The 26,545-nt window shown below is 37.2% G+C and overlaps 2 protein-coding genes across 3 annotated transcripts; one reads left to right on the top strand and one right to left on the bottom strand.

Moving 5' to 3' along the window:
* Positions 1 to 342: 342 nt before the first annotated feature.
* plag1 (pleiomorphic adenoma gene 1) lies at positions 343 to 11,538 on the bottom strand. Of its 2 annotated transcripts, XM_088918091.1 has the most exons (5): positions 11,414 to 11,538; positions 3,050 to 3,147; positions 2,363 to 2,558; positions 2,197 to 2,266; positions 343 to 1,649 (listed from the first exon to the last, which is right to left on the bottom strand). In XM_088918091.1, the coding sequence occupies exons 3-5, from the start codon at positions 2,442 to 2,444 to the stop codon at positions 380 to 382; spliced, it is 1,422 nt and encodes a 473-aa protein (XP_088774217.1). In that variant the 5' UTR covers positions 2,445 to 2,558; positions 3,050 to 3,147; positions 11,414 to 11,538; the 3' UTR covers positions 343 to 379. The 2 variants fall into 2 exon arrangements, with proteins under 2 accessions (XP_088774217.1, XP_088774216.1); XM_088918090.1 differs by having other exon boundaries at positions 2,197 to 2,558.
* A 245-nt stretch (positions 11,539 to 11,783) lies between these two features.
* Positions 11,784 to 16,080, top strand: chchd7 (coiled-coil-helix-coiled-coil-helix domain containing 7). The gene is made up of 4 exons (XM_088919617.1): positions 11,784 to 11,949; positions 14,783 to 14,865; positions 15,196 to 15,294; positions 15,670 to 16,080. Exons 2-4 carry the CDS (start codon positions 14,800 to 14,802, stop codon positions 15,772 to 15,774), a joined length of 270 nt encoding a protein of 89 aa, XP_088775743.1. The 5' UTR covers positions 11,784 to 11,949; positions 14,783 to 14,799; the 3' UTR covers positions 15,775 to 16,080.
* Positions 16,081 to 26,545: the final 10,465 nt, after the last annotated feature.

Below are 26,545 nucleotides of genomic sequence, written 5' to 3'. Positions count from 1 at the left end.
GGCAATCGTATTTGTGGGGGCATTCATTTTTATCGGAAACCTCTCCAAATCCAAAGTTAATTACAAATCCGTGTATTTTATCGGCCAAGATCTACCTTGAAAAGGCATCTCCCTCTTAAGTAACAGGTAGTGGTGGCTTTTCATAATTAAAGCCTTTCAAAAGGGTACTGACCTGCCAGTTTAAAGGCAGACTTTCTTAGGATAATGTAAAACAATCTATGCATTGTACCTTAAGCCAAACCGCATTTCCATTAAAAAAAAGATTTAAAATATAAATCAAACATTTTAAAATTTCTTACTGGCTTAAAAAATATATAACATTTAATAAATGCGTTTGGCTGATAAAATAGCTTTTTTTCTGGCAAGGGGCCTCAAGGGGTTACTGAAAGGCTTGGTGAAATCGAGGCAGGGTGGTAGCTGTGCTTAAGTTGGATGTAAAGTTGGATGAAGACAGCCCATGCAGTGGGCCGATGCCCACACCACTCCCAGGGTCCTGAGACTCCTGGGACTGTGAAGGCAGCTGGGACAAAGAAAGAGCTTCCTCTTGAGTGTAATTGATCCCTAGGCCTCCCACAGAAATAGACTGGTTATATGGAGGGCCATTTAAAGGCAGGAAGTTAAAGAGTTGAGAGAAGTCTAAGGAAGAGGAGTTAAGAGGTTCACTTGCAGAGGCAGAGCCAGAGATTTTTGTCAGAGAAACATCAGATGTTTCATCCAGCGCCCCAACCTGGGACTCTAAGTCTAATTTAGGACCCGAGCCTTGAGTATCCTGCGATGAAGAGGGCATATTGCTTTGTAATTCCATCAGATAACTTTCTATTTCTCCCTTTAATGGCTGTTCTTTTTCCGGCATAGAAATGGCATATGAGGTAGAACCAAGCTGGTATTTTAAAGAGAACTGGTGGGAAGGATGGACAGCAGACTCCATGTCAAGTGGGCACGTCATTCCCAACGGCAGGCTTGTCGAGACCATTTGGTGCGGCGGTCCGCTGTTCTGCATGGACTGGATCTGGGTGTTGTAGATATTCAACTGCAACGTGTTGGCAAATGGCTTGGAGGCAAGTTCACTGGAAGATATCGACATCATTGAATGGAGCTCGTCTTTGATCGGCACAGTGATGTTACAAGTGAAGGGGTCTAAAAGGTCCATCGGCTCCGTTTTTACCTTTAGCAGTTCTTGCGTGTGGCTCTTCTTCATGTGGCGGGTTAGGTGGTCCTTCCGGCCGAACCGCTGGGCACAGTACTGGCAGAGAAAGTCCTTCCTCCTGGTGTGCACCACCATGTGCCTGCGAACGTCCTTGCGGGTATAAAAGCGGCGGTCACAGTGTTCACACTGGTGCTTCTTCTCTTTGGTCCCACCTGAAGATTTCCCAGCGTGGGTCTTCAGATGCTCCAGTAACACTCCTGTGCTCGAGAACGTCTGCAAACAGACCTTGCAAGTGAGGTCACCGTTGTTTGCAGCATGTAAGGCCAAATGACGCTTGAAGCCAAGCTTTGTATTGTAATTCTTGCCACACTCTTCACACTTAAACGCTTCTTTGTTTGGATCATGCGTATGAAGGTGATTCTTTAGGTGGTCCTTGCGGTGAAACATTTTCTCACAATAATTACACTTGTGGGTTTTCTCAGGAGAATGAGTAGCCATATGCCTTTAAACACAGATATATTCTGTAAGCAGTTATATTCGAGCAATTATTCATTTATTGTTTAAAAAATATATATGCAGTGTGCATTTAAGTGGGAATAGACATCCATGCTTTCTGCGAGTCAGCTAGAAAGAACACCTATGTAGTTAACTACTCTTTAAGATAGAAACCACTTAAAAGTACCAGTTGTTAAACTTAAGCAACAGCTGCACTAATATCAAGTGTAAAACTATGATTTAAAAATTAAAAAAATTCCAAGACAAAGAACATACCTACATCAAAACTCTATACAGTACTTTTAATGAACACAATACTTCTGCTCTTTCAATTGTTAATTGTTTCAACATTAGAAAATCGACTAATGTATCACGAAGAGGTAGGTCTTAGGTTGCTAAATACTGTATCTGGGAGAAAAACAACTCATAGAATTCTGCCCATAATTAAAATGCACCCTTCTCACCATATACAAAATTATGGCTAATCTGTGGTACATACAGTATGCCTATCAAGCACTAGTTACTGAAGCAGAGCTTCAAAGAGAATGCAGTACCTTAGCAGCTTGTACTTAGAAACAAAGGCCTTGGTGCAGTCTTGGTGTGAGCACTGGTATGGTCTTTCTCCTGTGTGAGAATAAGAATGCACCTTCAATTTCTCAACACTGTTAAAGGCCTTATCACACAGCTGGCACGGAAAGTTTTTCCTGGGCTTGCTTTCACCTCGCTTCCGTTTCCCCGTGGATGACGGGACCTTCTGGGTATCCTTAACTTCTGCTAAATCCCCAGGTATTACCGTGGCCATCGCAGCCTAAGGCAGGCCTTTACGTTGGACAGCTAAGCAATGCCCAACAAACAATCGTTCTGCTCTGGAACAATTCTCCAGTTTCATGTGGTCAACACAGCAAGCACTGGGGGCCTGAAAGAAAAAGACAAATAAGCATTAGAAATGAAACTAGACCAACAAAAGCTTACTTTAATATTAAAAATACAAATCAAAGAGGGTGCAGAAACAAGGCGATTTAAATACTACTTTACACAAAAATAATAAGAACAAGTTCTGTAAAAGTTAAAACAAGATAAGGGACTAGTAACGGCAGGTTAACATTCAACTTTGAAATGGGCATCCTATTTCCATAAAAGCATCAAAGTCTCTTTTTAGATGCAGCTGGAAGCATGAAATATAACACAAACCACTCTTCCAGCGTCTCCCCCAAACCACTTTATCCATGGGGAAAAAATAAAATGAAGGGTTTTGAAATAATTTAATGGTCCTGTCAATGTCATTTCTTAACCCTGACAATCTGTATTCTTCAGGTTCTCCTATTTTAAGAGATACACCACTAATGCAGTACTAAAAATAATGATCAAACATTATTGCATTCATAGTACCATTTGTTTAAGGCACACCTGATGGCAGAACAATGCACTCTTCTGTGTTGTGTTAACCGGTTCACCTAAATATTCTTGATGATGACCAGAACGTAACACTTCCCATGTCTGTGAATCTAAGAAAAAAATAACAACAATTGTTAATGACTTCAGTAAATACTGCTTCAAGTAAAATTCAGTTTAAGTGGTTTTTGTACAGATGTTTCTAATGCTATATAGTCCATTACATTCATACTGTTGAAGGCATTTTAACATTAAAAAAAGCAGAAATTTGCACATAATGTAAACTATGGCAGGTTTCTCAGTACTTTCATGGTCAATGTAAATTTTCTGTATCCTGTCTGAAAGACAGCATCCTTCATAGAGTCAAAAGCCAACGAAACTGTTAAAATATACTGGGGATAGGGTGGGACAGTATCTTCCAATATTTAACACTTACATTGTATATATCACAATGTGGAAAAACGTTTTTCGCCCTCTAACAATGCAAATCGTTATTCTGAGGTCCATGCTTTTACTTTGAATCTTTTCAACACTAGTTGAAAAGACTAATTTCACGTTAGATGGACCTAAGACTAAAATTCTAAGTGGCGGAGACAAAAAATTAGAGTTCACGTTTTTTTGTGTATGTGTATGGCGGGGGGGGGGGGGCACATTGGGGAAGAAATGGCAATAAGTAACATTTAGGTTTCTTAAAATGTTATTTTCCAGCAATATTTACACATTCCACAATAGTGCACACCCCTATGTACTCAGCTGATACACCACTGAGAACTAGAATACAATCCTTTCACGGTCGAGAATGTGGCTTTTTAACTTGTAAGGTACTGAATATAACTTATTTTTCTAAAAAGCTTTCTATACCAATGACTCCCAAAGACCTTTGCACATACAAGGGGACCCACTCGACCCACTGCTGAAGAGCAGTACCCACATGAGTGATGAGCTGCAGTTACTGCACACCTGTTGCTCCACTACACAGAACATCAGGGCAACTGAAAGCTCTTGAGTTCACATCATAGGCGAGACACTGCTCTTATATCCTTGAGTGAAGATACTTCACTGTAGGAATAACAGCAAATGTGAGGGGATTTGTATAAAACAATCAGCCTAAATAAATTAGGAATTAGAAGTTAAAAATTGTTCCACCACTTTAAATCAGGGTGGCAAAAACAAATGTTAGCCAAAAGTTAGCTAGCATAATTAATGGGGTTAATACCGCACTTGTCAAATAATGCCTTAAAATGCATAAATTAGAGGCACTGGCAGAATAGACATCTCTTTATTCACTTTAAAGTTTTGCAGAAGAGTTTTCTCTGCATGAAACCAGCTTACAGTATCCCTTCACCTTTTAAGAAAACTGTAGTTCAATTAGTATTTTAATTTTTTTAAATAGGACATTAATTTATCTTAGCAATAATTTGGTAATGTAAAATTATTTAAAAAAAGAAAAAGAAAGAATTGGATAAAGGTCTCAGAATTAGATCTTTGGGAATCTAAGCTTCTTCAAGGGGAATCTATTTTCATGGTGTTAAATGTTCACTGGTTACACAGCACTAAGAATATAGTTTGCTATATACTTGCAAACATTTACAAGATTGATTTAGAATAAATTTTGTTTTTTTCAGCTGAGACGATCAGTAATTTCAGAAGATGTGATGTCTTTAGAACTGAAATAAAATTATACAATGTTTCTACTTAGAAGTGTACCCTAATCAATTTATTACATAATATCGAGGGCTATTTAGAAAAAAGAAATATTTTTTAGAAATTGTAATCAAGTCAGTCTAACGGCTATAATTATGTACTCTCCTGAAAAGCTCAAACATCAAGATATTAAAGAATCAAACTGGATTATTTTCCTATTAAACATGAATAACTCAACTGTATTATTAAACTCTTATCCAAGACAACTTACATGAAATAATAATACGATTTATTTAGATGTATTATAAATGAGAAACTATTTACAGATGTAACGAATTGGTAGCTTATTAGTTTATTATTAATGGTTTATGATTAACACCAACCTCAGTAAGGTATTCACGGAAAGTATTACAATCCTGGGGTCATGATCTTACACTGACTGTGCAAAAGCACACAAATACGTACAGAAACATGAAAAATAACGGGCCACTCAACGAAATACGTTTTGCAGTTACTGTAAATGGTAGTAGCTAAATAACCCAAGGAGATTATTCAGCCATTTCTTTAATTACCCCAGGATGTTAGTTTCTACAGAGAGACTGAGTGACATTGTTCCTGACTCCCACAACATTTAGTGTAAAGAGGTGCCTCCTGTTCTCTGTTTCATCTTAACATAAATGCTGAACTTTTCATGCTTCTGATAATACACAACACAGTTGTGTATGGCATGCCAACTGCTGGATCTCGCAAAAAAACAAAAAAGAAACGTTAAGCTTATTCAAAAATGCATTCTTTCATTTTACTTAAAAGCAACACAACTGGGGACTTTTAGCATGTCCATATATGGACATGCAACTGGGAGAAAGAAGGACAAAAAAAAATCAAAGTTCATCCCATCACAAAAGCTGCAACCAACCTACTTCACTATGAAATCGTTATCATTGTTTGCTCAAAGTACTGTTAATATGGCTACATAATCAAAATGGGAAAAAAAGGATCTCCACATTTTCCCCACTATTCCTTCTTATTTTCAAATCTAAGTTTTCTTAAATCGATCATGCATTAATTAATATTTTTTGTACATGAATGCAACATAATTAATAACAGATTTATACAGTTAGCTTGAAGAGTTCTTTGATTAACAGTTTTGAGTTGTTACTTCACTATTAACTTGGACCAGATTTTTCAAACTTTTATAAAAACTTGGAATTTCAGATTGCTTTTTGGATTTTTTCCCCAAATACTATTATAAGAGAACAACGATAAATGAATGCTTAAATTAAGTTTAAATTCAGATTGAATGCCTAAAGATTACATCTGTTAAATTAAGACCTATAGTATTTAAAGTTCTCCAAAATGCACTCAAATGTAATATTACATGAACTTTCAAAAACAGACATTTGCATTATTCTTTCACAAACAAAAATTCTGAAAAAAAAAATTCTAAAGCTATTACATATTTGCAATTAAATAAATGTCTCAAAGGAGTTTTTTGTAACAATGTGTAATTTTTTTGATTAACTTACTAGAACAGGATCTGAAAAAAAGCACTAACAGATGTAAATTGTTAATCTTGAAATATTACATTTGATCATGACAACAGTCTTGCAAATCAGCATATTAGATTTTGGTGTTTGTTTTTGTTGCCTATAAGTACCAATTCTTAAAATGTGTATTGGAGAAGCTAAGTGAGAAAAAAAAGATGTTTCATTACAGTAATAAAATCCAGCTCAAAAAAGCAACTGCATGTCTTTTGAAACTGATTATAAAATTAAGAATTGTTGCAGAATTGTTTTTAAATGATAAAACATTCAAATAACTAAACCACAAATTTACTGAGAATATTTTTAAAATAAGCTCTATTCCTTAGTAGTAGGCATGTCTAAACAGTCTACAATTTTTATATTTAATAAATATAAACGAGTTATTTATGTGCCCCTGCAACATCAACAACCAAATAACATCAGTAACAGTATAAATCAAAGAGCTTCTTACTGAAAAGGAAACCAACAAATATTTCTTGAGTTATTGTATAAAAATATTATCAGAGCTTCAAGTAGCATTCTGAAAATGGTTAATACATTTCTTTTAAATGTGTTTACAAGACTTTATCCCAATGTGTAAAGGAGACAGACTTGAATATTGAATTAGGCAAATATTTCAGGATTTCTACATATAATTTACAACAGAAAAACCATGAAGTCTAACATTATAGAAACAAAAACTTACCATTCAACTACAAAGGTGCTACAGAAACAAATTAAACTGTGTTGGGACATTTCAGCTGAGACTTAAGATGCCTGAAACCCATTGAAATCACCCATGCTCTAAACTCTGTGGTCTTTAGCTTCTTTAAATGTCAAAGTAGGGATCAAACCCAGCTTAAACGTAGATGTCTCTGAAGTCCAGTCACTCTTGGCAAAACTCAGTACCTATCATTTATCATGGCCTCTTAGGGACATTTACCAAGTCGGCCTGAAACATGACTGAGCCTGTGACATTTCTCATTCCATCCCAGTTTAACCAATTCCCTTATTCTAAACAGTCCATTCTTCAACCAAATGAGATGAAGTTTCCAACAACCGTTTACTGTAATTGTATTGAGGATGGTTTGTGACTAGAATATGAAATGACACAACAAATAACAGCTCCCATAAAAGAAGAGTTCAAAAGTGGTAAAAAATAATTTCAAATATTTGTGGGTTAGAAACGGAAAGAAAACAAACCCAGTGTTTTGCTCTGCACAAGTCAAATTAATTGAGCAGAGTGAGGGCTTTTGAGGGCACACAAGAACATTAAGCAGAGGAATGCTCACCTGCTACTAAAACAACGATAAAAAAACCCCCAGCATCTAACCATGATGTGCAACCTAGACATGACTTTAAGAAAGGCGTTTAGGTGAGGCGTTTTCTTGAAACTTGCAGTTTTTAATGATCAACTAGGCATAGCTGACAACTGACAAAGTTATCACTACTGGCCATGTAGCAAACTTGCTTTAAAAGGTTAGATTTAATTAGGAATATTTTATAGTTACATTTCTGAAGACAGCAATAAAATATTGCCCCAGAGAGAAACATATACTAAACAATTCATCATGTGTCTGAACAGAAATGTGTTGAAGTAGTTTACTCAAATCATTTTCTGATAAATGTTCCTATTCTTTCGGGACTATTAAGCAAGACTGTATATTTTAGGTCCTCTGAAATCTTACATTACTATCACCTGAGGTATTAAAATTTAAATCTTTCAAGAGAAATGAATTGTTGCTCCTTTTTGAAACATTTCTAAAATGCTTTCTTCTTCACCATGTCAAGATACTACAGGTGTTAATGAAATGTATAATGTATGTCCCAAGCTAAATAATGTATCTAAGCAATTAAAATTAATACCTTTTGTTTGTAATCTATAATAGAGCAGATAAGGTACTTAAAAAAAACAAACAGGGGGATTGGTCACTTTATTGTTTACTATTAAGTTAACTAGACTCATAATGCAACCAGTTCCTTTAAATGAAAATATTACATTTGAAAAAACACAGAATTAATGAACTAGGACTACCTCTAAAGACTACAGAAAGAAATTGCAATGCTGTTATTAACATTACTGTACAGTTATCTGTAAAATACTATCCTGACAGTGAAATACAGAACTAATTCTGAGCCGGGTTTCACAATTTATGTTGGGAGTATTTTATCCAGACAATTTCTGTATTGACAAACAGGTCAGTTGCGTTGAAGAATGAAAACTTTTATTTAAAAAAGGCTCTGAAAACTAGACAACACATGAGAATCTGCTGTCTCAAGAAGTTACATCCCTGAACAAAACAGTCGCACATTTTTTATGACCAAGAAGAAAACACAAAGATCTTAATGTAAACCTGCTTTAAGCAGCAGATTTAACACACTATTTTTTTCCATAATTAAAAATGTTAATGACTACAATTTTAAATTTAATAAAAAAGTAGGAATGTTAAAAGTCACATGAATATTAACAAGATAGAACTTGTATTATGTTTTGAAAGAACACAAGAAAATGTTAGGTTCTTCTGTAGCACAAAAAAATTGTTTCAGAGTAAAAGAATAAGCAAAAGTATTAGAATTAGATTTTGGTGTATCTAACATTTCTTTCAAGGGTGATCTGTCTCCCTAATGTTTTATTTTAAACATCTTTGTAAAACAAATGTATAACAAACTTGAGTCAAATTTCCATCTGCTGTGGAAAAAAAGTGATTTCAGATTATATAAACTTGGGAAAAAAAGCTTTTCTTACATTTTCAATGAGTGAATTAAGGAACCTCAAACTTAATTAGATCTCCAATCTAAAAAATGAATATATTTTGGGAAAAGCAAAACTAAGCAAATGTGTTTATAAATGCAAAATCTGTATAACAAAGTCTGTACCTTTATTGAAACATTTCCTTTAAAAAAATTTTTGATTCACTCTCTAACAAACTTATTTCCACAAGACCAACAAACTCTATTGAATATTTCATATAAACATATCACACTGATGGAAAACACAACACAAACAGAAAATTAATTTGGAGTTAAATGGCTGTGAAAAAAACAGTATTTTATTCTTCAGTTCTTAAATTTCACACTACAAATACATTAACATGCTATTTCTCAAAAATTAACTATGCACAATTTTAAAATGTATTTCTTACTGTTGAAAAATGTAAAGAAATTTGTAGATCAATGGAACCTTATTAAAACATGAAAATAGCTTTTACAGGACTTGAAAAATTGATCATTCTTATCTCAGTCATAATCAAAAAACAGTGGATAAGGGTGATAGGGATTGTCAACATTTTTAAATGTTTTCAAACTTTGTGATTCTAGAAGAAAAACTCTTCAACTACAATGAAGTGAAAAACAATATTGACAAGAAATGAAACTTACGAAAATGTTAAAATGTTACACAAATGTGTATCCTCTGTTTTTTATTGGATTTTGACATGCATTTTATTCTTTCAAAAAACACCTATTAGTTTTTAATAAAAAAAAGGAAGAAATATGTAAACTATACCGAAAAGACTGAGCAAATACATAACCAATACTTTACACCGTCTGAAAGTATACATGTTAAAGCAAAAAACAGGCCTCAGATTAAGATGATGGTATTTGTCATTCTCAAACTCGTTTTAAAGAACATTACTCACATTTTTTAAATCAATTCAGCCTATTTCCACATTAAAACGTTTTGGGGACATCCCGAAAATTCTCTGTAGCTGTGGAAATGCGGAGACGTTTCTATGTTCCCATTTAAAATAAATTACAATTAAGCCTCGATCAACTAAAAGTGGCCCGAGTAGTGCAGAGTAGCCCCTAAAGGCTGCTGTCTCTTTAAGATGCCAAAACTCTGCTCGTTCCCACGTGAAATGAACATCACCACACTTCAAAGTATTGAAAACAAAACCATATATCTTGATATTTTTGGCACCTTACGGAAAATTAATTGCACCAAAGACATAAAATGCAAGTACAAGCTTAAGCACAAATTGTACGCATACTGGTTGTAGGAAGCGTGGCTCAAAAACGCGTGCAACTGGCCGCGTTGTGTAATACAATGCATGTTAATTCAAACCACAGAAACCCAGCATTTAAAGCCTTTTATCTACCAAATCAACGTACATATACATGATGTTACATCGACCCCACAGTGGTCTCGGATCCATTCTTAAAACCTAAAAATGCAGCAACACAACCTTGAGAACCTGCACACTTCTCTACCAAGCACCGGGACATGAACACTTCGACCAGTGTTAGGAAACCGATAAAAATAAAACATTACATCATGCAAGGCATTAGAAAAATGCTTTTGAAGCAGCTTATTTGATTGGGCTTTTTTCAAGATGATAAACCAAGCAATAAAAGAATCAGAGTATGGATGAGGGAGGCATAAACGTCAGTAACTTGAAAAACACCGCTAGATTTTTCTTGCTGTGTGGAAGTATTGTTCCAGGGGATACTTCGTGACAGAATAAGACTTTAAACGTACACCTTTCAAGGCAAATGTTTAGCCTAATTAGTTTCCCCTCAGGTCTGCCTCCATTTTGGTTGTTTAGGATATTGACAAGCAACTTCTCTTATTCGTTCTTAATCCATTTTACTCCAAGCTGCTGTTAACATTACTAGTCTCAAAATATTGCTCATGTGCAACTTTTACCACATAAAATGATTTTTTTACTTGATCTAGAGACACTTTATTCCAATTAAAACACAGAAACCAAACATCTTGGCTACACTTAAGAAAATACCAACTTGCTTCAATCGATAGAGTATTGCATACTCGTTTGGTTCACCACACATATAACATGTCAAAATTGAAACGCTATGCACGCAGCGTGCATTTTTAAATATTTTCCCGATAATTTGGTTTGCATTCTCCACCGGACCCCTTCCCAGCACTGCAGTGATTATATTAAGGAAAAGTATTGTATTTAACTAACTTTCCAAAACTTTTTGCAACTTTTTTTCCTGCTCCACCAATTTTCCTTGATGCTTGATTTATATTTTTGAGTAACCTGACATGACACCAATTAATTAGATATTTTTTTACATTTTTTCCTTATTTTTCAGATCTTCCTTTGCCTTTCTCTGAGGTCCCAAACAGGGGGCTGATTAACACAAACTTTTTTTTCCCCCTTGCTCACCCCTCTCCCATAATTTAAATAACCCTGATATTTTAATTCAAGATGGAGATAACAATTTACTAAAATTGCTTCAAACTCACCGCGGGAGCCTTAACATCCTTTCTACGGTCTTTTTCTTAACTTTGAAGTATTTTCCGAATTTTTAATAATTTTTTTCTCATATTTTTTGCTGGACGCGGCGGGCCTGAAAATTGTTTGCTTTCCCCTCTTTCCAGCAGCCATTGTGTATGCGCTGCGGTGCAACCTAGCGTGGGCTCTAGACCACGCCCACCCGTAGCTCCACCCATCAGACCTTTCTGATTCGCTCACAGTGCTGTCAGTCTTCACTTTCGCCATTTACAGCGGGCACGGTTGCGGCGACACTGGCTTCTGACTCGTCCTCGGGCATGTCAATCAAAAAGAGCATCGCAGCGATCATTGGCGGCGAAAGGCGGGAGAAGAAGAGGAGCTGCGAGCCGCTTGTGGCCGTTAGGCCTTTCAATCACGTTAATGGCTGTCAGTCTCCAATTTGATCAAACCGCGGTTGGCGCTTGTTACTGTCACTGAAAAAGGGGGCAGATCTAAGGCGAAGTCTGGTGGTTGTGTTGGTAAATGACGTCCTGAGTGTGGTTTGAACGTGAGTATTGAAATACAGTGTTGCAGAGGTCGAGTTCTGTAAAGCAAACACGGATAATTCGTTACCGATACGATTTCAACCATTCGTGCGAATTAAGATGGTCCTTGTCGTGAAATTCCGCAACCGTCGTTGAAATCAGTTCGATAACAACAGTCGGCTGCGCTCTCCAGAAATACAGCATTTGCGTGGACTTCGCCGATCTCCAAGGCAATATGCAATTTAAATTAGAGCGGAAAAATAGGTAATCGGACGATATTTTGCGATCCGATTTGTCGGGCTCGCAGGTTACAGTGTTGATGTGTCTCTACAAAATCGGCAGGATTGCGTTAGAGGAGACGCGGCACACGGTGTGCAATGAAGGCCGATAGTGGAAGACGGGAAACTGGCATGTACAGTAGGCTGCGTTCAGGTACTCCAGTTTATTTGCCCATCTGAGAGGGCTTTAATCGCGTGATTTGTACTAGAGGCAGTTTGCGGTCTTTCTGATGAGCAGGTAATCCGCAGCCTCTGGTGGTGGCCCCGGCGGTTAAGTGTCCCTCCAAGGACACTTAGCAAGAACGTCGCACTGAACCCTAGCGCCGCAAATATTTCCAGTAACTGCAAATATTATAACCCCTGAGCTTGGAGAGACCCATAACCTTGAGCTGCCCTACAATTTCTGCTTTTCCGAAAAGTTTCACAAACATGGACAGGTCCTGCTATCTTGTAATTGACACAGCACATACACATACAGTATATCGCTTGTGTAAAACATATTATTAAACTATTTGACACCTATGTGCAGAGCTTACTGTGTATTTCTAACAATTTATGCACCTGGGCATTTGGGTGAGCTCGCTTGCTCAAGTGTATAAAAAGACTGTTCCATCCAGGAGGAGAGCTGACATTCTTCCATTTATGAGCCTGAACAACCACTCCACACTGCCCTGGGATTGAAGAATGAGAAGTTACTTAAAAGTTACTGTTTTCCCTAAAGAGACAGAAACCTATTTGTGACATTAGTGTCTTGTAATTTCCAGAGGTTTGTTGTATTTTCTAAGCAAATTCAATGGTAACAACCTGCTAGGAGATCCATGAATTGGACGTACAGTATGTTAGTTGCTGCCGTGCTTCGTAATCCATGAACATAAACAGGGCCTTGCGAATGTATTCAGACTCTTGCACAGCTTTAAAACGTGCAGTCCTGGCATAACATAACTTTGAAGTAGAAATGAGTATTTATTAACACCACCTACTCCACACATTCAAAGCAAAGTACATAATTCAATAATTAATAAGTAAAAAAAAGATAATACATAAAAATGTTAAATTCATTATTGTGTAAGTATTCAAACCCTGTGCCATTGGAGACCTGTATTAATGTAGGTACAAAATTACCTCAATGAGACACAATCAGTGGAATGACCTCTGTGTGCAATAGTAATGGTTCTCATTATTTCAGAATAAAAACACCCGTCTCTGTGAGGTTCCTTGGTCACATAGCGTATTTCAAGCAAAGACTCAACCATGAACACTAAGGTGCTTTTAAAGCAGGTTAGAAATAGTCATTGAAAACACAGCTCTGGAGAAGGATAATATTGAAAAGATATGCAAGTTTCTGAACAATCTAATTAACCATTAAGAATTGGAAGGAAGATTGTACGGTACCACCCAGATGCTGCCTAGATCAGGATCTCCCTCCAAACCGAATAGCAGGCAAAGAGGAAACTGAGGCCAAAGAGCTACAGAGTTCAATGGCTGAGAGGGGAGAAAGTGAGCATCAGTTAACAATATCCCAGTCACTCCAGAAATCTGGCTTGAATGGCAAACCCATCTCAAATCCCACATGTAGGTTGCATCAGGGCATTTTTAATGCTGCAGACATGTGGCAAAAGGCTTTGTGGTGTGATGAGACAGAACTGCAACTTCTTGGTGTGATTGCGAAGTGTTACATCTGACACAGAACCAGCCCAGTCAGCACCAACCCTACAGTCAAGCGTGGTGGAGAGCATCTTGCAATAGGACTGCTTCTCCTGAGCAGGACCTGGAAAGCTGGTTAGGAAAGTGGACGGAGCAAAGTACAGGCAAATAGTAGAGGGCACCCTGGTAAAAAAAAACCTCACTTTTCAAGGAGGCAGTGATCAAAAGCTCTAGGCCAAAGCAACACAAAGCAACAGTGGCTTAAAAATAAGAAAGTGAATGTCCTTGAGTGACCTTAACCTGAGGATCGGTGGAAAACCAGTGTCCACTGTCTGCCTTGTGTAATTCCTTTACAGCTCCGGGTGAGGCAGTATTGGGAGTCGGTTAGTACAATCTGGTCTGCTTGGAAACATTGTGGTTGAGTTGCCAAGCTGAGTACTGCGGCCTGGCTATGAGTTTGTATGGAATGTAGCTGCATTATAGAGCTCATATGAGGAGTCGGATAATGCAGATCAGTGAAGGTGCAGAATAAAATGAACAAGAGAGATAGAAGCAATCAGAGTTAAAGGATTTGTGCTGTCGAAAACGGATGATGGCTCCGTAAACTCACTGATGGATTTGGAGTATCTCTGTTGTCTGTTGCCTTATTCATACCTCGAATGAAAGAGTTAGTTTATTCTGAAACTCTGTTGACTTGCTCATTCAAAAACTACTAACTTTCCCTTATAAATCCGGAAATATCAGCGTATCTATATTAATCTTAGTCTATTGATTATATTTTTAATAGATGTATTAACTAGGCATAGCAGTGATAGCATAGTATTCACGTGTCTAGATAAGGTCTACAAACACAAGCTCTCAGTGTTAGCAGTGTGAGTGAAGTGACCATTAATAATCTTGCTTTTATTAGTACAGATGTTTTTCCTTTTTTTAGTTTCAGACTTTTATCAGATGGTACAGAAGATGTCTCCTAATGCACGCAAACTTAGAGATCAGGACACCAATCCATGTATAGAGGTAAATACTGAAATGTGTAAAAGAAAACAGAAAAAGTGTCCTTTGAATTGAATGAAGGTTTGAATTATATGGATTTCTGAATGAATGGGCCCCAAAATGTGATCCGATCTTCATCTTAGTCATACTAAATAAAGACAGTCTTATTTAACAAGCAACACACACAACATTGTATATTGCCATATCTTTATTGAACAAATGGTTTAAACAACCAAGATCATTGATTTTATTTATTTTAGGCGCCATCCATGCCGAAATCCATATAACAAATTTTCTCACAACTGTATATAGTTGTCCTTTTAAAATGTGATTTTGTCTTATGTTTTATCCAAGGAAACTGATGGTTCTAGAAAATGTTTAGATGCAAATAACTACAATAGAGACATGTGTTCAGCCTATTTCCTAAGATACAAAAACTGCAGAAAGTTCTGGGTAAGTATTTCTGGTCTGTTTGAAATATACTGTACTTGCATGTGGTGTACTCTGTGGTTTATATATGTAGTGTTTTAATATTGACAGGAATACTCTGCATGTGTACATTTTGGTTATTTCCTAATGAGCAATTTCAGTTTTGTAGATTTATTTAGATATCCATATATTACCAGTTGCAGCTGTTGTAAATTATCTTTATTCATAGTATACTTTCTTGATTGGTAATATAGTTATCAGTTATGACTGATCTTATGAGATTCAAAAAACAACTGTGATCAGCACTATCAGAATGATATGGTTACTATTACAAGAAAGTGCTTTATGGCTTTATGAATTATCAGAGACTTGACCACAGTTTTCTCCCCTGTTTCCCAGCACAACATAATGATTCAGAGGAGACGTGATGGAGTGAAACCGGACATGCCTGCTGCTGAAGAGAGACAGAAAATTTTAGAAGCCTTGGGAGGGAAACCATATTAATGTCTGGGTTTTTTGTTTTTTGTTTTTTTTAGTTTTCACAACTGGGTTCTGGGATGACGCCAAATGCATTGATAGAGTGTGGGTCTATCAATTGTGCGTGCCACATGTGGCAGTTTGACTCAGCAGATATATAACAAACAATTATGATGTACCCATGTTATTTTGCCAATAATGGCTATAAAAAATGGCAGTGTGGCCTTCACTGTACATTTGCGAGATTTCTTCAGGATTCTACAAATGACAATAAATAACTGAGGCCAATTAAAAGACCTCATTGAAATAAAGACTTTTTTAATGAATGCAAAAGTGCATATCAATGTGCAGGCATTAATAGAGATATGGGTGACCTTTTTGCAGGTGTTACAGCAGAGCGGGGAGATCTGTCTAAATAAAATTGCTAATGTAGCATGCACTTACAAGACCAAACTCCCAGTACTTCTGACTTCTGTTACAGGTGAGGTTGCAGAAGAATACTAAATTACAGGAACAAGTAATAGGTTTATTCCATGCTGAAAAAAAGAAGAAAGAGAACACAACGTTTCGGCCGTGGAGCCTTCTTCAGGTGTGACACCTGAAGAAGGCTCCACGGCCGAAACGTTGTGTTCTCTTTCTTCTTTTTTTCAGCATGGAATAAACCTATTACTTGTTCCTTTGCAGCCTACGCATGCTGACGCAGCTACCCACCTAAATTACAGGAATGTACTTGTGGCAATCAGATTCTTAGGGATAGTAAAATGGTAAACCACAACCGTGCTAACATCCATTCATTATTTTACCTCATATTATTATGAGGTCGCGGTTGAGCAGGAGTCTTTTCCAGCAAGGCAGGATACACTCTGGACAGGACGCCAGTCCACTGCAGGGCATACACACATAGACACACGCTCTCACACCAGGGCCAGTTTTTCTCCAGTGGACATGGGGAGAGCATCCAAACTCCATGCAAATAGTATCCCAAAAATTGAACCCGGGGCCCCAGCGCTGTGAGGCAGCATTGTTAACCATTGCTTCCCTGTGCCATTATAAAATGATAACAGAAAGTAAAAAAAAATATTTAACACTGAGCTTGAAGCCAGTAAGGCTAGTTAGGGGAAAAATGTAGATGTTTCTGTTGTCACATTATTTTCAATAGAAATAATATGTATACATAAACACACGTATGTATCGAGATACTGTAGGAAATCTAGACACTGTAAGCAGACAATGTTAAAAATGGAATGCAAGCTTATGTAGTTAAAAATGCAGAACTGAAATCAAAGAATGCTATGTTAAAACTGTACAGTGCACTAGTAAAATCACTTTTATAAATAATATGTTCACCATAATAAAAAAATATTGCTGCTCTGGGTCCAAAGAAGAGCCGTGAGAGCACATAAAAACAGGAATGGTCTTAATTTGAGTCTTAGAACTCCTCAAAGGCATGGACACAGCTAGTGGATTTCAATCAGAAAGAAGAGTGAAACACCAACCAGACAACACGGGTTGGAACTACAGGGAAGTGATTTAAAAGTGAGAACAGGTGGCACTTACTGGAAGTACACAGAGGGTTGTGGGAGCGTGGAACACGCACCCCAGCCATGTTGTTCAAACTGATGACCTAGGTTCTTTGAAGAAAAGGCTGGATAAGATTTTCATACCAGTTAACCATGACTACTGAACCATATAAAAAAAAAGTTGTTAGACCTATCTTGTACTAATTGATCACTGCATTGATTTAGTGGTTAACAAAATCTCAATACTAAAATATGGTGGTTAGGACTCTTATCACCATAGTTGAAGCTGGTATCCAGACTACTTTCAAGAAATGGATGAATAATAATTGCTTACACTTCTATAGCGTTTTTCTGGACACCCCACTCAAAGCACTTTACAGGTAATGGGGTCTCCCCTCCACCCCCACCAATGTACAGCCCCACCTGGATAAATTAGCAATTAGGGCAGATGGGCTAAATTGTCTGCTATTTGTAATCTAGTGTTTGTTCTTGAAATTGCAATTGTTGTGGGTTCAAATCCTGGGTGAGACACTGCTTTTGTACCGTTGGGCAAGAAACGTCAATCAGAATATTCCATTTAAACACAGCTGCATGCTGTAGATGAGTACCTTCATCCAGATTGCCAAACAACCAAGAATATGTTTTCACATCACTTGTCTAGTTAACTGAAGGTTTAAAAAAAACAGCAAATGTGCAATTCTGTAATGCAGAGGAAAGTATAAGAGTGATCAGAACAACACTAGCAAAAGATATGACCTGTAAGAACCTGTAGGGAAAAAATGAATCATTCTGACTTGGAATTAAAAACACTTGGGAAATCTGAGTGACTTATTCAAAATCCTGAGAATGACAGACACATGCAACCCCAACCCACTTCATCATACTTGGTATGAGAACCTGGCACCGGGCATCCATAATGTAATCAGAAGTGGAGATAGAAATAAGAACAACCATTTATTTTTAATCCCATCACCTTTATGGGTCAGAAACATGCTATCAAATCAGTGCAGAAGCTGAATCACCTGGGTCCTTCAGGAAAATGGCTTTGGGCTCGCAGAACAATACCAACTGGATGAAGCAAATGATAAATTACACACTGTTGTTCTAAACCCTTCCTGTGCTCTTACTTTTAATACGGTGCCTTGATAGCATGATTGAATTCATCCCTTTAAATCATACCTGATATTCATAGTTACAGAAACGTTCAATTAAAATTGTGAATAACATACCCACATTCCACATACGAGTCCACCCTGCAGGAAAGGGTGAGGGACAGCTATAGCACGTTGTATGGAGTGCAATTCAAATGTAATCAAATTCATGCCTAATTCAGTTAAGGCGAGTCGTGCTGCTTGTGGAGCATGTATCCAGTGCTGTTCTGTTCACTTCAGGGTGTTATAGTTCACTGCCGTGAAGAATGAGCTCATCCGGGGTCATTTAAATATATTTCTTATTGATATACAATTCAGTTAAAAAATGTTATTTACTGCAAACTCTTACATTTGTCTTGCAAATTAGCATTACCAATCTGGTTTACCACAATTAATGTTTTCAGCACCCCTTATGGTTTTGCCACGGGTCGTGACCACATATAAAAAACTTTTCAAAAACAACCTGAACAGCACCCCTGAGGCAAAGAGTGTTTTTCACACTTTCAGGAACACAGCAGGGCCTTTGCATGTTTTCAAAAACCATAGATCACTTGCAGGTTTATTTGCTGTCATTGGTAATTATTCAATTCTTTATTATTTAAGAGTCTGTGTAGTATCAAGATAGATACTTGTACCTATCGTCTGTAAATAAGAGAAATAAGAAATGTGTCCATAAAAAGGCATATAATAAAAAGCACAGAATAGAAAGTTTCATTCATCAATTTGCTGTAAGCATTCATGGCTAGTGTATGACTTTAGAAGCTCAATAATCATTAGTGAGTGAAAATGTTTTATTGTTAAAAAATATCCAAGCAGGAATTCTGTTGAGAATTTGAAAAGACAATTTTGGACATGAAATTTAGCCACCTGAGTTCTTTCAAATGAATTCCCTTGCATTCACGTTGGACGACTGGCTTGGCCCTTGACTGTAAGATTCAACATGTTAGGTAAACATGCACACCACCGAAGATTTAAAAGCAGAAACGGAACAACAAGCTTATCGATTTCACCTGAAATTGTTCAGGTTTAATGGACGGTGGAGTCTGATTGCATGTTTGCAGAATATTGACCAAGGAACAAGACGTGCTCAAAATGTTTTCAAACAGGACATGGGTTTCCAGTGTTTAAAGATATTTTACAAACTGCTTTGATGTACAGTATGTTAATTTAGTACAACATTATAACTATGTGTGATTAATTTTCCAACCACATTATTCAAGTCAGGGTTGGAGCCTATCCCTGCAAGCAACGAGCACAACGCAGGGTACACGACAGACGGGATGCCAGATTTGAACATTGTAGTTTTATGCTGAGGTCCGTAAAGCACAGTGTATATTCAGAAGATCTCAAAAAGAACCGGTACACACAATTTGTCACATATTCTAAATTCATCTACTATTGGTAGCTTGCCATTATAGAGACCTCATAATCCATCGTCAAGTGACATCTTTGGAAATTATTGTTTTCGGGTGGACTGACTTGTTTGAGTTTGGTCATTACAAAGGAATTACTAAAACTACGCATAATAATATGTAAAATACGTTTCGTCTTTTGTGAACACTAGATGGAGCTGTTACCTCGTGAAATTGAATGTTTACAATGGTACCAACGAAACACGCAATTTAATATAACCAATTGATTTTAAGATCATTTTAATTCCCTTTTAGCAACTAAGTGTTTAGGATTTGTAAGTAAGAGATGGTAAAGTCTTCCGAGCACTAACAATTATGTGCTGTTTATTGGTTTTGAAATTGACGTATTTCCCCCTAGACAGTACCATTATTTGGAATTATTTGTCCTGTTTATAATATTTTAAAATTATTTTTTGAAAGAATATTGTGTTTATTTATAAAAGTTTTATACAGTAATTGGAAATAAAAATACATAGTATTGCAGGTATAAGTCGTTCAGTTATATTATTAAATGATATCAAGATGTTTCTAATATTTTTAACTGAACTCCATTATTCAAAATGTAATTATACTCTGACAAAACATTTTCACAAAATGTTTCACAGAATGTTTTGTACAGTAGCTACAAAAGGAAAGCAAATATTTTACAAATGTTACTCTGAGCAGACAGATCAACTACTGAGAAGTAAAACATTTTAAAAAGAAGAAAAACATGTTAAAAGGCCTCTCTTAAATCCTAGAGTAAACAAGCAAGAACAGAATGTCGTGGCTGTATAACTTGAAATCCTGAACAAGGATCAGTAGACAATTTTTCAAGGTGCACACCTGTTCTAAAGAAAACTCTCAAAACAAAGAACCTACAGACTGCCAAAAATTAGATTAATGTATTTCCGGACCAAGCATAAACATTCAAAAGGAAATTTCCAAAATTTAAATTTAAATTTCCTTGTCTAACAGCTTAAAGGACCTACTTTGAAGGACTACGGATGTTTCCAGAATTGAAGGAAACATGCCCATTCAATTGCCTACACATTCAAATGACTTAGATATTTCAATGCCACTTCACATTTTAACATAACACCAATTTGAATCATACAGAGAAATAACAAAAATGATCTCTAAACAGTAAAAAGATCAATGTTGTGGGATTGACCTAAATCATAATAATCCTGTTATGTTGTGAGTGGTTATGGGGGAGTGAAATATATTTTTTTCTTGGAATTTAAAATGAGATTAAAACTTTGACTTCCAATATTTGTTCCTTAGATTACATATATTAAAAGGTAGTGTTAATACATGTGTATTTGTGGCTGTATAATGAATTAGCATCAGTAGTTTATAGAACTTGCATGCAGTTATATTTTATAAGCTTAGAGGAGAGCAGTGCCCTAATGTTAATTAGTGTATTTATGTTGCCGTGCACAGTACTATAAAATACAGTATACTGTATTATAATATACAGTCTTATGAAAAAAAGTATGGTTTCATACATATACAGTACATACCAATGTGGTACAGTAGTTTACAATTACAGTGTATAACCCTACATTTTTATCCACTATACTGTACACAGCTTACCTTTGCTCTTTCATTGTACATTTTACAATAAAGTCTAATTTATTGAATTTATTTGATTTTGACCAGTCTTCATACTCATCAAATTATATCTGATATGAATTTAATTTACATTGGTTTAGTCTAAATTACATAGGTTATTTTATTTTTTTCAAGAGCCTCATTTTACAATTGTGCTGTTCTAAACACTGAAGCTGCAGGAAGATGGCACCATTTGCCTACATCCAAAGCACCAACTGTACAACCTGCAATTGCTAAAAAGGTTTCTTTCCAGCAGTGCACTTTAATTTTACAGTTAAATGTGAAAAAAATCCTTTAGTTGCAGTTTTATGCAGTTCTCTGAACAAGCTTCAGCAGTAATGGATACACACAGGGTGTGTGATATGATTAATTTAGAATTTCAGAAGGCTTTTGATGACGTTCTTTGGGACGTTATGTGGGAACACATAAATCAGAGGGCATAATTGGAAACTACTGTATATGGAAATGTATTCAAAATCAGGAACCAGAGCCAATTCTTTACTCAAAGGGTTGTGGTGCTTTGGAACTAGCTAGCCAGCCATTCCAAAGCCAATACCCAGGCTTATTTCAAGAAACAGCTGGATGAGATCCTTGTATCACTTACCTACTAACTACCAAACTAGCGACACAAGTCAAATCACCTCCTGTTATTTTAACTATTCTACACATCTTCTTCTTTATGGTGGTGAGAGTAAGGAAGAAGCTATACAGCCTTGTTGTTGAAGCCAATACCCGGGGTTCTTTCAAGAAATAGCAGTTACAGCTCCATTAATGGAGAAAAGGTCTCCTGGGGCTCCTCGAGAGTCTTTGCCCATGCACTTAGTAGGAAATAAAGGCGAAAAGAGGGAAGAGGGAAGCATGCTGAGGGGGCTGTTGCGTTAAACTACAAACTGCAGGCAGATTGCATAAGGGAGGCTCATGAAAAATAGAACTGCTCTCCTCCCCACTGAGAGCTGATGTGTGGGGAGCGTTCTGGCGCACTATGGCTTCTGTCGCAGGACCTGGGTTCAGTTCCTGGAATGCTATCTGCCCGGAGTTTGTTTGTTCTCGCTGTGTTTGTGTGGGTTTCCTCCAGGTGTTTCAGTGTTCCTCCTACAGTCCAAAGACAGTCTGTTAGGTTAATTGGCTTCTAGAAAATCTGGCACTGGTGTGTGTGTGTGTGTGTGTGTGTGTGTGTGTGTGTGTGTGTGTGTGTGTGTGTGTGTGTGTGTGTGTGTGTGTGCGCGTGTGCGCGTGCCCTGTGATGGACTGCTGTCTCTTCCAGGGTGTATCCTGACTTCTGGCCATTGCTTGCCAAGATAGGCTCAGGCTCCTCCACTACCCTGTATGGGATAAAGTGGTTAGAAAAGTGATAGATCAACAGTTATCCACTTGTTTATGCAAATAACACTTTCCCCATCTCCCACTGTCCCAAGGTCTTTAGCCTCAAGGCCAAGTCCGAGTTCAACGTGCCATCCCAGAAAGTCTAAGGTAGAGGTTAAGTGTTTCAGTCTTTAAATGCACATCGTTGAAAGGTCTGGATCTCACTGGCTAAAGTGTGAGCTATGTCCTTTGCCATATGTGACCACGATTCCACAAGGGTTGTTTCTGAGCTGGCAGAGTATCGCCAGAGTTGACCAGGATCTCCTTGGCTTCCTGTGCAACAGTGATCTTGTCACACTACACAACACTACAATACACTACCCTGAGATCCAAACTGAAGCCACTCTCTGTTACCAGAGTGCAGGCCCTTCAAAACATTAAGCCCTTCTGAAGAAAGAGCATTTTTTTATGCAGGCAGCAATAAATCCAGCCTCTATGGAGGGTTTGTGGACCTGGGGTCTAAGCCAGGGTTTTTACAAAACGGTGGAATGCTGTTTCTCATGTAAGTATGTGTGTAATGTGTTTTGGGTTAACTCTTACATTCCAGTGGTATTAAGTGTATAATTAATTACGTGAGCCCGCTTGGAACAAGTCACTAGATTCGGAGCAGTAAAAGTTAGTGAAATACATTAAAAGTTTGTATATTTAAATAATAGCCTAGTTGTAAAGTGCATGTGGTTGTGTGTGGGAGTGTTGCAGTGCACAGGGGATAGAGCATTCTGTCACAGATCTCTTAGACTTCCTGAGAGCCTCTGAGCCTGCAGTCTGTCGAGAGGGAAGTATTATCCCTCCTTTGGGTGCCGACTCCACTGTAGACTCTGTGGGTCTTGCAAAGTAAATAAGACGAAGACGGCTTGACAGTCAGTTGACAGTTTCCTCAACATTTTGAGGAAAACATGCACGACCCTCGTTTCACCAATCCTGCCAGCTCGAGAGGCTGCGGTTGTAGAGTGGAATTAATAACACATCACTTCAAGTGGAGGAAAAGGATAGACCCCAATTTATAAACCATATTTTGAATATATATTCTGACTTTTCAAGGTTTATTTAATCATAATCTACATACATAAAATTAATAATAAACTTCTATAATATATACAATTAAATGATGGGTAGCTCATTGTAAAGTAGTGTTGTCTATGGTGATGAAAAAAAAAAAACTACCCACCTACTCATCTGTCATGTAGACCAGTGAGTAATGTGTTCTGTCAAGTTTCATCTGTATAATAGAATTTTTAATGTGCATGCAGCAATAGACAATGTTATGATTAGACAGGTTGTTATCAAGAGTGGGAGGTCTGGATTCAGCTTTTTAACATGCTTCAGAATGTAAAACCTTTAAACAGATTAATTTTGAAAGATCAAGTGGTTTATCATTCCCATAAAAAAATCCAAAATGGTGTTAAGAGAATTATTTCACTTTGGCAAACTATTATGCAACAGCAACACAAATTGCACCAAAGCTTTGTTTGGCACCTTTGTTTCAAAGTCATAAATAACTCATATGTGTGTTTGCAACAAAATTACTGTGTAGAAAATGCATGTTTCTATCTGTTGGAAGAACCCTCTGACCTGTAATGAACATATCACTCCATCATGAACTTGTAGTTTTTGTATTCAGACTGAACTCCTGCATGTTTGAAAGGCAGAGAGGCAGACCACCTGTTATAACATTGGATTTGTGTTGTGATTGCTTGTATCCCTACGTGGTATATGCTCATTTTTTAACCTTTTTGCACGTGGTGATTTTAAGCTCCCAAAACCAGTATAGTAGGGCAGCACAGTGGTACAGTGGTTGCAATGCTACCTTGAAACGCTGGGGCCCTGGCTTCAATTCTGGACTTGGGGTACTATCTGCATTAAGTTTGTACAGTGTGTTCTTTCTGTGTTCACATGGGTTTTGTCCCACAGTCCAAAGACAGATCGGTAGATTAATTGGCTTCTGGAAAAAAAATGGTATATGTGAGTACATGTGTCTGTTTCTGGGTGTGCCTTAGGATGGAGTGGCGTCCTGTTCAGGGTGTACCCCGCCTTGTGCCCATTGCTTTCCAGTATAGGCTCCAGCTACATCTGGCCTTGAAATAGATTAAGCTGTTAGAAAATAAATGGCTGGAAAACACGAGTCTTCTTAAATGTTTTTGCTTTGCCAGTTTAAAATCTGTCACATCAAATGCCAGGACTGATACAAATGGAATGATTTAAGGAATGAGAAATGAATCTAAGCCTTCTTACACCTTTCTTCATGAACAGGATCAACAAATAGACAGCACCTGACATGTCAGTCAAACCATCACTAGAAAGATGGAGCACAGGAAGTAGTAATATGAGGCATCTACAGTATATTAATTCCTTGCACTTATATAGCGCTTTTCTGGACTATCCACTCACAGCCCTTTTCCAGGTCATGGGGACTCCCCTCCACCATCACCAATGTGCAGCCCCACCTTGATGATGCATTGGCAGCCATAGTGCGCCAGAACGCTCACCACACACCAGCTCTCAGTGCGGAGGAGAACAGAGTGATGAAGCCAATTCAGCCAATATTGCCAACATTGGACAAATATTCTAATTGTCTTTGGAAATGTTTTGACATTTTGACGGGGCAATGGAATGACTTTTTTAGAAATTAAGTTTTGGACACCAACCAGCACAACACCATAGGTGCTCAAGTGAAGACTGTGCATAAATAGAATTTATAGGATGAGATTATTCTATGCTTCTATACTTAATCAATTGCAAAAGAAGGTGGGTGTTTCATGTTATTGAGATATATGAATCTGTAAATAGACATATAAATCAATAAACAATTGCAGTATTACTTCACTTTGCAAAAGCTCAAAGGTGTATTTTGCACAGCAGAAAAACATATATGAATATCGATTTATAAGAATTGTCCAATTCAGTCAACTAGGCACAACATATCTACAGCGTTTTGTAAAAATAGACGAACCAATCTATAATACCACAATATTTACTAAGTACGCATTTTTATTGTTTCATATACACTGGCCAAGATTTCAGTTTATTTTATTTTGAACCTTCAGAAAACACTGCGATTCCACACATCAGGATTGCTGATGTCATCCAATATTTAGTGCATGATTCCAGCATAAGCAGAGTTTAATCAAATATGGGTGTCTCCTCCCTTCATTTCCATTCTGCAAATCCTGCTGGTATACAAATTTGCCGTGGCAAAGCAGAATTGACTCCTTTGTATGTTTTTTTTTTATGTCAGACTCAAAGCAAGCTATTGGCTATGAAAATGCACAGATAAATGACCAAGCACTAATGACAACTGTCATTCTGCAGCATCACAAGGGAGCATATGTGCTGTCACCATCATAAATTACCAACATCCTCTGAAGAGGCTCTGGTTCATACTTTCAGATTCTTATATCATCTTGGTGTGCCTCTACTTTGCCAGCAGGGGTCCCTCTAACCGGCTTTTCTGTGTTTCATTCTTCACATTGCACAGAAAGTACTGTAGGTGCATTAGAAACAAATATCCTGATTCTTTTCCTTCGTCATTTCTGTTCACTGATGCTCTTTTTCTGAGTTGTCAAGAGAAGTCAATGAAACATGTCAACCAGATGAAACCAGAAAGATTCATTGTTCATTTAGTAAATGACTGAGTCTTTCTGAGTGCTCATTCACGAATGCAAAAACAAAAAGTCCAAAAACGTGTAAATCCAAAAGAATGACATTAAAATGAATTAATAAAATTAATAAGGCACAGTAGATTTTTTTTTCATTTTTT

Source organism: Atractosteus spatula, chromosome 6 (assembly GCF_055471065.1).
Source record: "Atractosteus spatula isolate fAtrSpa1 chromosome 6, fAtrSpa1.hap1, whole genome shotgun sequence".
NCBI lineage: Eukaryota > Metazoa > Chordata > Actinopteri > Semionotiformes > Lepisosteidae > Atractosteus > Atractosteus spatula.
Note: the sequence above shows the minus strand (reverse complement) of the source record. Positions and strands in the feature narration are given on the sequence as shown.